The sequence below is a fragment of the Patiria miniata genome, unplaced genomic scaffold, assembly GCF_015706575.1.
Source record: "Patiria miniata isolate m_02_andy unplaced genomic scaffold, ASM1570657v1 HiC_scaffold_20, whole genome shotgun sequence".
Taxonomy (NCBI): Eukaryota; Metazoa; Echinodermata; class Asteroidea; order Valvatida; family Asterinidae; genus Patiria; species Patiria miniata.
In genome coordinates, this window is record NW_024037059.1 from 27324220 (window position 1) to 27338506 (window position 14287).

Consider the following 14287-nt stretch of genomic DNA (forward strand, 5'->3'; position numbering starts at 1 on the left):
CACAAAGTGAAGCCCGCTGACAGCCTACTCTATGGCAATTTACGCACAGAAACAAACTTGGCAAAATAATCTTGCTTATGTCCCTTTTTCTCCACGAGTATTGGGTCTATAGACTTCAAACTTGTTGGACGTTGTAGCCTGACTAACTAGCTCTCCATACATGTCAAAAAAATTAGGAATTTTTTATCACAAGATAACCTCAAGACGAGATATAGCAAGAAAACACACCACGGAGTGAATCCCGCTGACAGCCTACTCTATGGCAATTTACACACAGAAACAAACTAGGGCAAAATATTCTTGCTTATGTCCCTTTTTCTCAACGAGTATTGGGTCTATAGACTTCAAACTTGTTGGACGTTGTAGCCTGACTAACTAGCTCTCCATACATGTCAAAAAAATTAAGAATTTTTCATAACAAAATACCCTCAAGACGAGATATATCAAGTAAACACACCACGGAGTGAATCCTGCTGACAGCCTACTATATGGCAATTTACACACAGAAACAAACTCGGGCAAAATATTCTTGCTTATGTCCCATTTTCTCCACGAGTATTGGGTCTACAGACTTCAAACTTGTTGAACGTTGTAGCCAGACTAACTAGCTCTCCATACATGTCAAAAAAATTAGGAATTTTTCATAACAAGATAACCTCAAGACGAGATATAGCAAGAAAACACAACACGGAGTGAATCCCTCTGACAGCCTACTCTATGGCAATTTACACACGGAAACAAACTCGGCCAAAATATTCTTGCTTATGTCCAATTTTCTCCACGAGTATTGGGTGTACAGGCTTCAAACTTGTTGGACCTTGTAGCCTGACTAACTAGCTCTCCATACATGTCAAAAAATTAGGAATTTTTCATAACAAGATACCCTCAAGACGAGATATAGCAAGAAAACACACCACGGAGTGAAGCCCGCTGACAGCCTACTCTATGGCAATTTACGCACAGAAACAAACTCCGGCAAAATTTTCTTGCTTATGTCACATTTTCTCCACGAGTATTGGGTCTACAGAATTCAAACTTGTTGGACGTTGTAGCCAGACTAACTAGCTCTCCATACATGTCAAAAAAATTAGGAATTTTTCATAACAAGATAACCTCAAGACGAGATATAGCAAGAAAACACACCACAGAGTGAAGCCCGCTGACAGCCTACTCTATGGCAATTTACGCACAGAAACAAACTCCGGCAAAATTTTCTTGCTTATGTCACATTTTCTCCACGAGTATTGGGTCTACGGACTTCAAACTTGTTGGACGTTGTAGCCAAACTAACTAGCTATCCATACATGTAAAAAACAATCAAGAATTTTTCATAACAAGATACCGTCAAGACGAGATATATCAAGTAAACACACCACGGAGTGAATCCCGCTGACAGCCTACTATATGGCAATTTACACACAGAAACAAACTCGGCCAAAATATTCTTGTTTATGTCCCATTTTCTCCACGAGTATTGGGTCTACAGACTTCAAACTTGTTGGACGTTGTAGCCAGACTAACTAGCTCTCCACACATGTCAAAAAAATTAGGAATTTTTTATAACAAGTTACCCTTAAGACGAGATATAGCAAGTAAACACACCACAGAGTGAATCCCGCTGACAGCCTACTCTATGGCAATTTACATACAGAAACAAACTTGGGCAAAATATTCTTGCTTATGTCCCTTTTTCTCCACGAGTATTGGGTCTACGGACTTCAAAATTTTTGGACGTTGTAGCCAGGCTAACTAGCTCTCCATACATGTCGAAAAAATCAGGAATTTTCATAACAAGATACCGTCAAGACGAGATATATCAAGTAAACACACCACGGAGTGAAGCCCGCTGACAGCGCGGCCCTTCTGGGGCAAAACCATCTCAAAATTTTGACATTTTAAGATAATAACCTTTCTAGGGAATATGGAGGTCATGGGCGTCGCGAGGGGGGGGGCAAGGACTTGCAAGCACTTGCCCTCCCCCCCCCCCCCCTGGAAAAACAAAAACAAAAAAGGAAAAAAGAAAGAAAAAAGGAAGAAGAAAAAAAAAAAAAAAAAGAGGCGCGAAGACAAAGTGGTGTAAATTTAATGAGTTGGGGTGGGGGGCAAAATGTCCCTGCCCCCCTCTAAAACTGATTAATCGAGAATGTGTCTAGAAATACAAGCACTTTTTGGCAAAAAAAAATTTTGCCCCCCTCTAGAAAAAATCCTGGCGACGCCCATGATGGAGGTGCTGTTTTCATGAAGCAAAATTTGAAAGTCGCACGGTATTTATTTTCCGGGTTAATTTATGCCAGTCTTGGAATTTTTTCGACATTTCCCAAATATTCTACGGCAGCACAATGTATCTTACCGAAAGTATTGTTTTGTTCAACAGCAAAACAGTGTATCTACATTTTGCTCCTTTTTGCTTGAAGTTGTTTTTCCAAAAATGCATTTTTTTATTTGGTAAAAAAGGTTAAGTTGTATTGGCATTGCTCTTGTTAATTGCAATGACTTCTCTAAATTAACATCAATCAGAGCAAAAGAATGTAACTGAATATGCGTTGTTTTTGTTTTATTTATTACAATTTATAGCACTTTACTGTGGCATAACAATGCATCTTATAGATGCTTTGTTTTGCCTTAGACTATGTATGCATTCAAACAAGCCAACTCAAGTTGCCTTGTTTTGCCACGAAAACCCTTCTGTCGATTTCAACATTCATCTTGTTTTGCATTGTTGTACCGAAAAAAATGCTGACGTGAGACGGTGAGAATGAATTTGTGTCAAAAATTCGTGAAGGTCGGGACAAAATCCTTTTCCCATGTAATATTTTGACAACAGAGGGCGCTATAAAATTTCGGCTGCCCTTCAAATAAAGATATTGTTTTGCCGTGGAATGTATCATAGAGTTGACATGTTTGCTGCCCTTCAAAAAAAGATCCATTGTTTTGCCGTGGAATGTATCACAGATTTGACAGTTTTGCTGCCGTAGAATTTCTGAAAAAGTGCTCTTGTCAAAACAAGATGCATTGTTTTGCCTTGGAATGTGTAAACCACATATGACAAATAACGCACGGCATAAGAGTGCAACTTTATAAAAATGGTAATAAGTATAAGAAACCAAGCTTTTAACAGTCTGAAAATTTCAGAATTAAAAAAAAATGTAACTGGCGCAAATCTATGAAAAAAAAAACACAACGGTACTTAAAGCATAAAAATGGCAACAGATGGAACTTCAAAGTCTTTTTTCTCAAAATGATCATTTTTGAGTTGCATTGTTTTGCCTTGGAAGGGCCGTGGTCAAAGCAAAACGTAGAGGAACACTTTTCAACGGATGAATTGATTCGAAACAATCCGGAACGCTAGTCCAAAAACAGGTGTTTAATGTCTACCACCAAATGAAAAACGTAATTGGTAACCTTTAAGGGAGTCGCATCAATAATGACTATATTTTAATTAACAATTTCGTTTCTGTCTATCGGCAGTCGACGGCCAATGGTCTGACTGGGGTGCGTGGCTACCGTGCTCCCAAACATGTGCTGGGGGCATACGGGGAAGATTCCGTAAGTGCAACAACCCGCCCCCTTCGGGAGACGGATTGAATTGCACGGGGTACGCTTTCCAGCAAGGCGCCTGCAATACGCATGCTTGCCCAGGTAAGCTAGATTCATTCTTTCTCATCAGTAGAACTATAAAAATGGAGGAATTTTTGTACAACCTAAATGCAACGTAAGAACAACCCAAGTTTGGGTAGTTCCAGTTTCACCCTTTCTTGGGTAAAATTCACCCAGGCAATTTTTCAGTGTAAGCAGTTACATAAATTTATAAGACCCCAAAAATGAAGTAGACTCTGCATTGCATTGCATAAAGGGCCCATGCAATGTAATTTTGTGCCCCATTTAACCTTATTTTCAATTTTCATTTTGTCATTTTCAATGGTTTTTTATGCCTTTTTGGTTTTTATGCAAATGAAAATTTCCATATTCATGAGCAAAACTATGATGTCATTTCAGGCAGAAACCTCAATGTTACATCTATTTGGCAGCACCAAAAGTTGCCAGAATTTCGGATATTTTGCCGTTGTAAACGTTCTTCTCTTCGGTGATTCGTTGTGGTGTCAGTACATGGCAGTAAGCCAATGAGCAAACTTTTCCCACAATGTTTTCAATTAACACATTTTTGCGTTGACACATTTTGAACAGAAAACCCCTAAACAGAACAATGTCTTCCTGAAAAGACATAATCGTTCTCAGTTGCCTGGAAAAGTATGGACAATCTTAAAAGTATAAAGAAGTGCATTTTTCAATAAAAATTAACCCAAAATGAAATATCCAATAGTTTTCATACAATTAAGAGGAGTAGAAAGTTGCAAAAATGTGTTCCTAAGAAAACTTCATTTCATGAATCCTTTCAAAATCGATGTTGTTGACTTCTTTGTTTCGTTCTTATCATGGAATTGTTAACTTTACATGCTGTAGGCTAGGCCTGAGACCTAATGACGTCACGCTTTGTTTACATGTGTGCTTTTCTATGTGGTAGACTTCGTCTGGCGTCCCGACTTCGCTCCCATAGGAAAGTGCATTAAACAAAGCCATTACGTCATTAGGTCTTTGGTCTATTAAAGAGGATCAACTTTAACCTGAGGATAATCCCCTAGCCTAAAGTATTTTATGAAACCTAGCAAATCTTACCTCCATTCAAACCTCACATGTCTATAGTCGATGGCGGCTGGACAGACTTCGGTAGCTGGGAGCCATGCAGCGTGTCCTGTGGTGGCGGTATCACCTACCGACGGAAAACCTGTACCGATCCCGCCCCAGCACACGGCGGAGCGAACTGCACGGGCATCGGTGTCGAAAACAGCACGTGCGGAAATATCACTTGCCCAAGTGAGTACAACAAACATTACTAAGCCGTGATTTATATAGTATGACAGGGAAGATACAACACATTTTTGTGTGAGGTAGAAACTTCATCACTGCGGGTCTAAAATAATGGGTGCGACCTTCCATCACTAGAACTACTGTTTTATTTTGAAAAATATGCAGTACATGTATGCAACTTGCATTTTACACAGTTCACGGTGGCTGGGGAAGTTGGGGAGACTGGACACTCTGCAACACCGACTGCTACAAATACCGTTACAGAACCTGCGACAATCCCCCACCTGAACACGGTGGGGATGACTGCCCAGGGGAAGGCAGGAAGACTGGAGCCTGCAGCCTCGTGGATTGCCCAGGTAAGGTTCAATATATAGCCGGCCAGCAGTGTACCAGCGATTCGTAATACAAAGCGCCACCAAGAGTTGGCCCAAAGATGCAAGTTTTTGTTTAATTAGCCTATCAACATATCCTGTGCCTGTATTGTTCACATGTCCTCCAATGCAGCATCACTATAAAAACAGTAACGTACCCCAAAACACTATCAATGTTGTGGTTGTAATTGACACAAAGGAATAAAGCTAATCCATGTACATGGCGAGTCAAAAAGCAGAAACCCCAAAAGGCGAGTCAAAAATAAGCAGAGCCTAAAAACAAAGAAATGTATTTCATATATAATCAAAACTATGTAGCACCAAAATTAATTATGACTTGGAAGCCCATTCATTAAACTACTTTCAAGTGAGAAAATTACATCAATTGCTCAACACGTCAAAATGTTATCACTATTGAAACGAAGTAAACCTAAAATCAGTTTCGTCCAAAAAGAAACCACAATTTATTGTGTGTTCTGACTGCTTGGAACGACATGTAGATTTTGACCAACAAGCAGGGAAAATTCACGGTGTCACTCAGGTAGGGGCTCAAACACCAGATTCACACGTCGGTCTTGAATTCAAAACGGATCACAGAGGCAAGGATAGTTTTGTTACGCCAGCCTGAGTCCCTGAAGTATGTATATAACACGCATCTACCTTTAAAATGTCCTCTTCAGTTGACGGCAATTGGGGAGCATGGACTGAGCATTCCTGTGACAGTACATGCCGCGGCCGTAAGACCAGACGATGTGATGACCCACCGCCGTTACGAGGTGGCAAACCTTGTGAAGGAATCAGTGATGATTCCTACGGGCCGTGTAGAGGATTTGACTGCGTCAGGAACGGTAGGTATAGACGGCGTGCCATTATAAGGGGCTTGTGTTCTTGGGCAAGACACTTTACAGCCAGTGCATCTACCATTCACGAGTAGGGGATCAATGCGAAAAGATACCAGATTGCGTTGATCCCAACTGCTGTATAAACTGACCTCGTGTCATAAAGAAGCGGAATTTGATTGAGAAATGATTTGAGATATTATAATTATTAATTGTATTAAAGAATTCATTAATTGATTTTGCTCCTGAAGGTGAGTGGACGGAGTGGAGCCCGTGGAGTCCGTGTAGCCAGACCTGTGCCAGGGGAAACATGACCCGTAGCAGGACATGTACCAACCCAGCGCCTCGGAACGGCGGCAAGCCCTGCCCTACAGAGGATGATTCAGAACAGATCACGAGCTGCTTCAAGCAAACATGTCCAGGTATTTTTAATTTCCAAGACTGAATCTGGATTTTGTTCACCTAATGCAGCCGGTGCCGATTCTTGGCAAGTGTGGTCAAACCGCAACGGCGGTAGTGGGCACTATCAGTCCTAGGAAATTTGGCACTGCGAAAGAAGAAATTCACAGAATACTACTTTCTGCATTCAAGCTAACGCGTACAAGTTGGCATGCCCGGAATTTCTCGGTAAAAAAATGGGAGGATTTCTTTCACTAGAGTTATTTTTTTCTCAAAGTATTTCAATATAAAATTTAAGAAATTCTTCACCTTGAATTGTCAGGTCCCTAGGTTCACTTTTTAGAAATTAGGGAGTAAGCTCCCCAAGAGCTAAGCAAGGATCCATCGCTGCATATCGCAGTCACCAATCACGGTGCCTCTGTTCTTCCTCTTGTAGTGCCTCTTGGCTACGTTCGGAAGGTGACCCGCCAGGGAATGGACATCAACTTCGGCCTGATTCTAGGTGTGATCTTCGGCTCCATGGGTGGCTTCATCCTGATCCTACTCATCGTCCTCGGAATCCGCAAACACCAGCTGATCAAGAAACGCAACAAGCTCATAGTAGGTTAACCTCTTTTTTGACATTTGAATTGATTCAGGGATTTGTGATGCCTTTTTAGATACATAATTTTTTTGAATGTTTGTTTTTTAGGATCACGAAATGGTTTCTACTTCCCGATCCCCACCATCCACAACCTGCAATAGTGCTGAATGTTACACGTTGCTGATATACTTAACAAAGCGCTTCGGCTAATTGTTCCGCAAAGTCATAAAATCAGGCCTTGGTTGTGAAATTGTTTGTGCTAAGAGCCAAATTAATTAAAGCTTTATTTCATTTTTTTTAACTCACAGGAAGAAAGAGAGAAATCAAAGTTGTACAAAGAAGCGGCAGACATGAGCATTATACCGGTGAGTGTTGTCAATCTATTATCACTCTTTCTTCGTTAAACTCTGCTACTCACAATAGGGTACTCACTCCGTTTCTGTCAGATTCATCTTCCCAGATTGTCAGTCTCTCCTTAAATACTCTGTTATTTATACATTATCTCCTGCTCAAAATAAAATAATTTTGTTTGTCCTTCAGGAGGGCAAGAAGAGCGCGGATGCTAAACTGCGTCGTCAACAGCTCAAGGCGAAGTTGAAGAAGAACGGTCGCTTTGGAGAGACAGTTCCGCTGCTGGATTACGGGGTTGGCAAGAATTACCAAATAATGTCCTTGATACCTGTTTTCGACTGGCGTAGGCCTACCAACTTTATGTACTTTGTTTCGAGCAACTGCATCAATGATGTAGTCGCTCCGGCTCCAAATTATTCAAACGTTAAATTTAATTGTATAGGCTTCGACTCTTCGGAATAATATAGTTTGGCGTGACACTAAAACGCTAGTGTGCGTTATTTGAGAACAGCTTAGAAACGGAAGCAACAATTACCTATACGTCCTGAATACAAAAAAAAGTTATTTGTTTCTGCTTCTGAAACTCAGTCATGATCTGATTTGGCTTGTGTTTTATTACCTCCAAAGCTTGACACGGAGGATCGTGCCTTCTCTTCGATGTCTTCTCGCCCCGGTTCGGCTGTGTCTCGGCCCGGTTCGGCTGTCTCTCGCCCGGGTTCGGCGGTCTCCCGGCCTGGTTCGGCAGTTTCTCGCCCCGGTACAGCTACCTCGCGCCCCGGTACAGCTTCCTCGCGCCCCGGCAGCGCGAGGCGCCGAGCCTCCACTCCGTCCCGGCCCGGGACCGCATCATCTAAACCCCCACACACCGAGTCCAATCGTAGAAGCAGCGACACGGCCGTGCCTCGTACACCAGACATCGCTGTCTCAATATCAGAGACCGGCGTAGTGACCAACCAGTTACCGACAACAGCCGGGAAAGACGCTGCGTCTGCGAAGCTCAAGCCGGCCGAGCCAACACAGCCAGCCACGACACAACGTGTCTCAATGCTTCGTACTCCAAGGCCTGAGAGTACGCGTCCGGATACGTCATTGAGAGTTGATACACCAATGATGATGGCTGGTTTGAAACAGGTAAATCAACATTTTGTCAAGTTGATAGACTTGGAATTATGGCATCTGTTGCTTTATCAGATTCGAACCAACAAGCTCGGTGGTCGAGTGCTAAGACGTCTGAACCAGTAAGCTGGTCGAGGGTTCGAGTCCCATCCGATGATCCAAGTTAGCTTGTTATTTTTCTCGCAAGCCTTAGATAGCACTGGATATACAGTTCTTATTTGATGTCGGTATTTTTGGTATAATATTGGTATTTTCCTTGCGTGTAGCTTGACGCTCAGCTACAAGAGATGGCTGGCTGTCAAGTGGAGCACAGTAAAGCGGCAGGTGCTGACGGAGGCTTCGGTGGTATCGGTCAGCTCATGGGAGATGCTGGCGGTGCAGTCGCGGCTGGAAACACCGAAGCCGCCCTGGCAGCTCTGGCACGTGAAGCCCTGGTAACTCAACACAACACAGGTAAGAATAATATTGTAGTAAAACGTCTTGTCCAAGAACACAAGCACCGGGTTCCCGTCAGGGTTTGAACCCGTGTACTATCGCACATTATGAGTCATCCATTGGATTGTGAGCTCGATAAAATCTCCTTGACCTGTTTAACAGGTAAATCGTCAGGAGGAGGTCTGGCAAATCTGGACCAAGCCATGCAAGGGAAGAAGCCAACCAACCAGCCTCCGACTACCGTGGCCGCAGCAGGTGCCAAATCCTTGAACGAAGCCATGACGGGTACTAAAGGCGCCCGGGTCAAGCAGTTTGCGCAACCACAGGCCGCTGCTGGTGAGTAGTAAAATCGCTTATGGATTTCAGAATTTTCCAAAGGATCAATGAAAGGAAGCAGGCCTATACCCGGTAACTATTTGTATGAAAGGATTTTATGGGAGAGATTTCAGTTCAATGAGAGCTTCAATGACACAGTAGCTAATTGCAATGGTATTAATGACAATGAGGAAGGTTAAGTGAAGAACATTTTGTCTGCCACAGGGGGTATGACAATGACACAAGCCACAGCCGGTAAAGGAGCTCAGCAACCTCCAACCAAGCCGCAGAGAGGCCCAGCAGCAGGTGTGACGGTCCAGCAAGCAATGTCTGGTAAAACTGGGGCCCAGGGTGGGCACGCCCAGCAGGTCTCGCCCCGGGGTGGGGTGACTATGGAGCAGGCGCTGACTGGCGGGAAGGCAGCGGGCAACTCACCAAGAGGAGCTAGCGGAATCACGGTGGAACAAGCCATGGCGGGCAAGCAAGGGGCACAACCGCCGACGGGGGCGAAACCCAAATCTCCTCGCGGAGCGATCACCATGGAACAAGCGACGGCTGGGAAGGGACCCCAAGCGGCTGGAGGAGGAGGAGGCTACAAGACACTAGAGCAGGCTGCATCAGGAAAAGGCAAAGGCGCTACTGCCCCAAGATCACAGAACAAGCCTGCTCTCCAACGGGAGGTAAAAGTCACCTTTGTAGTCTTTCTTCATGTCTAAAAACATAAATCTCTGTAGCTCTGATGATATCCTTTAACTCTGTATTTCTGTGATCCACATCAGACACTGCTGCCACTGAATTTCCTTTACTTGTGTGTTTATCATTGCAGAAATCTGAAGTCGACGAGATCAACGAGAATTTCTGGGAGGTTCCCAAAGAGAGCATCCAGCTGGTGTCTACCGTTGCCATGGGAACCTATGGGCCTGTCTGGCGGGGCAAGGCCTGGGACATCCACGGACGGGACGGAATGACGCTGGTAACCATCAAGGAACTCAAACGTGAGTATAGTGGGCAAATGTCAACAATGAAGGATGTATCGAAATGATGGATTCACTATATTACAATTGAGACTGTCGACTGTCAGTGTTGGTGTCTTAAAACAATGCTTCATCAGCTTTCATTTGTGGTCATATGTTGTTTTTTTCTTCATATTCAGAGCCTGTTAGCGGCGTGGTTAAGGCGGCCTTTATGAAAGAGTTAGAGGTGATGAAGTCACTTCAGAAGCACCCGTACGTAGTCAACCTACTGGGCTGCTGCACCTTCTATGGTGAGTTCACATATCAGTATAATAGTATCCTGAAAACTGTTTCTGTTGCTGTCACAATCAGTATTTGGCAAACCGTACACTGTCTATGTAAACGAAAAGGAACAGAGACTTTTAAAAAGTACGTTGCAGCTGTTACAAATCTCTGATATAGTAAACAAATATTTTCAAACTTGTACCTATATACCTCCCGCTTGAAAACTGAACGTTTTACCGTTCAAGGGTTACTGTTGATTTTTAATCTAAACCAATAGGGTGTTTAGAGACCCAGTGGTTTGTTTTAAAAATGTATTGTAAACATTTTCAATACTTCAAAATGATATTTCCATGTTCTCATTGCTATTACATGTACATGCACTTGAGTGCATGTACATGTAATAGCAATGAGAACATGGAAATATCATTTTGAAGTTTGAATTGCTTCAAACGTGTGGATTCCACTTCTGCGTCAGATTCGATTCAGCCATCATTATGGCATGGTCGTTGGTCGAGTGTATCCATAGGTTCAAGTCCAACCTCAGTAATTGTACGAAGTCTCTTCTCATTGAAATTGGTAACTCTACACCCTAGATCCAGTTACCATGGTTTTTGAGTACGCCCCACACGGCTCTCTGCTGGATCACCTGAGGAAGAACCGCCCACATTCACCAGGAGGGAAAACGCCCTCATCGGGGGAAATTGTAACATTTGCCATGCAGGTTGCTAAGGGAATGGCTTACTTGAGTCGACAGAAGGTACGTGAATCGACAATTGTGTGCCAAATTGAAAATGTACGTTTTAGAAAATTCACACTGGCCTGTGAGAGATGTCTGAGTATAACTGTTGGTCGTTTTTCTCTTTTGTAAGGTTGTTCATGGTGATCTGACGACCAGGAACATTCTTCTAGGTCAGAGAATGGTGTGCAAGGTGTCCAACGCTACACGAGTCCGCAATGTCGTGGAGAATGTCGCCGAGGTATGAAACAAATGATAGCAGTTATGATTGAATGATTTGATTGTAAGAAGACGATGATACCACTAGTGACAATTATGAGGAAGATGACACCAATGACACTGATTATGGCACTTAAGTAGATGACCATGACATTGACAACAATAATGGTGACACCTACGACAATGACGACACTGATGAAAGTGTGACAATAAGTGACAGGCATACCTTTCTGTGTTTTTGTCACTGTGAAGGGCCGGCTAGGTATTCGATGGATGAGCCCCGAGTCTATCTGCGCCAGCGTGTACACGACAATGAGCGATATCTGGTCATTTGGTGTCCTGACCTGGGAGATTGTTACCTACGGTAATTGTTGATTAGGAATTAAGTGCATTAATGAATCTTCATGAAGCATAATTATAGTTTCTTTCATCACTATAATGTTGGGGAAATCCGTGGAATTACCAGTGCTAGCCTAAATTCCATATAAGATTTGTGGGTACACTATAATCTTAGTTCCAACTTAGTTCCAAAAAAAATATTATTATTATTATTATCATTACGTTTTATTTCTTTATCAAGTTTATTTTCGTTAGTTATATTTTTAGAAGACGTACTTCCGCTAAAATTCAAAGCAGAAATAAGATACAGCTGTTCAAGAAACAAACATGGACAAATCACTTTATCTGTTTTTTGACAACAAATTAATTCATGACAGGCTCCACTCCATATCCCGGCATGTCAGCTCGCGAAGTTAGCAACAGGTTGAAAGTCGGCCATCGTATGGAAAGACCAGCTCATTGTTCCCTGGAACTGTAAGTCGGTTTGAAGTCTTTTTGTTTTGGCAAATAAGAAAACAACAAGTAGGGCAACTCAAAGCTTTGTACTAGCTACGCCCGTTTCACTATTATTAAATTTCAGATCATAACATAATATTTCACAAAAGGTGTAACAAATACGGCTTATCAATCTTATATTTTGCACACGCACAAAAAACAGTAAAAAGAGCTTTTTTCAGGGTGCTCGTACATACAAACTAACTTTGATTTTTGTTTTACCACTAGATACTCTGTGATGCAAGCATGCTGGGACGACAACCCCAAGAAGCGACCCTCATTCAGGACTCTTAGCCTCGATTTGGAGAAACTACTGGCCAATGGCAAGACGGTATGTGCTCAAGCAATTGTATCGACAATCAAGTTCGCCTCGGGTGCTATGCGCCCCTCGGGTGTTCAAAACGTCATATCCCACATCACAGCAGTCAACAATTGACGGTATCTTGGAGTCTGTGAATTTGATGTAAAAATCACGAAAACAAACAGCAGTAAACACAACAATCATGACAATCAAACGTCAACTCACATGCATGTCGCGTGCTCGAAACAGCTGATCGTCTGCTACTTCGCTGCTCCCACTCACGTGTGAAAACGTGGTGAAAATAGCGTGGGTACCAATGATACAAGCGTTTCACATCGTATACGTGCCGTACGTATAAAGTTATAGCACACTCCCTGTGGAATATCACATATGTGATATCCCAAAAGGAGTGTGCCATGACTTTTTATGGAACACGTGATCGTACTAACTAGGCCAATGAAAATACAGTATTCAAGAGAGAGGTTTAACAATGAAAGTTATTTGCTTTCAATGACCAACCGATAGGCCTAAATAAAGTCCAAAAACACTCTCTCTTTTAGTAACTCATTTAAATTGTAGGGCTACTTTGGAGCAACTTATCGGGAATATTTAATTAATGAGATGACGTCTCAAGTACATTCCAGCAAGACCTCAAATTTTAAGGACTTATTAAAATCTCTTGTAATTTATTTCTCCATAGGATCATATTGATGCTTCGAAGTACGACAAGACCAAGTACAAGGATCTGGATGACCTACGACCTCATACACCGGGAACTGTGAAATAAAAGGAATGAGAAAATCCTTCCTCATAACTATTGTAATTTGATGTAGATAAAATGGCTATACTTTAGGTTTAGATTAATTTGATGATGAAAACAATAGTTTAGCAGTTTGGCCGAACGAAGCTTCGTGATATCACTTGAACAAAGCATGCTACGACTAGAGTTTCATAAATGAAAAACAAACAATTTACTTATTGTACTTCAAAAGTTTTATACATTTTAACAATTTGAAAATATAAAATTGTGTGGGCTTTTGTACAATTATTTTAGGAGCTAATTTAATGGGTATGGCTAAGAAAGAAGTTACCCAAATATTTGTTTTTGATGTGACAAATGTCATGCAATTGTTGTCTCGACATGCACAAATTAAGAAAGTATTTAGTTTTTACATTATTGATTGTGTGCAAAATTGAGTGAATATATATAATTTCGTTTGCAAATTATCGTATTGTGACATGGTCTTTTTAAAAAGGCAGCAATCGTGTTTTTCTAAGGCATTCCGTTTGTTATTATACCGCTGTAATGCGTTCATAGGCGAGAATTGTGCGTGATACATTTTAACCTGTACCTACCAGAATCACTGCGAAATCACATGAAAGTCTCTCAAATAAGGGAAATCGGCATTTTAGGCAAATGCAGCCAATAAACAAATTATTTGTAGTTATTAGAATATTGTGAAACTACGTTCATCTCGGCAATGCAGGCTTAAAAAGGGAAACACAATATTTGTACCAAACTGTGATGGATGATCTTGTTCTTTAAAATTCACATCTGTTTGATTACAAGAGAAAAAAACGTGTTCATTATTATATATATATACATCGAGAGTATATCCAGAAATAAATCCACTACACATCTTAGAAAGTCTAATATTTTGAACTATTTGACACTGCAGTCATC

At 41.9% G+C, this 14287-nt stretch overlaps 1 protein-coding gene across 1 annotated transcript; it reads left to right on the plus strand.

The window, feature by feature from the left end:
- Positions 1-3461: 3461 nt before the first annotated feature.
- LOC119727955 (serine/threonine-protein kinase SMU1-like) lies at positions 3462-14247 on the plus strand (the record flags this gene model as incomplete). The annotated part of the gene is made up of 20 exons (XM_038200037.1): positions 3462-3639; positions 4702-4872; positions 5061-5222; positions 5918-6085; positions 6328-6498; positions 6912-7075; positions 7367-7423; positions 7599-7703; positions 8037-8540; positions 8792-8978; positions 9123-9296; positions 9501-9955; positions 10102-10270; positions 10429-10539; positions 11107-11270; positions 11383-11490; positions 11721-11832; positions 12185-12281; positions 12531-12633; positions 13304-14247. Coding segments are annotated over 20 exons (3447 nt in total), but the record flags the coding sequence as incomplete, so codon positions are not given.
- Between the last annotated feature and the right edge of the window lie 40 nt (positions 14248-14287).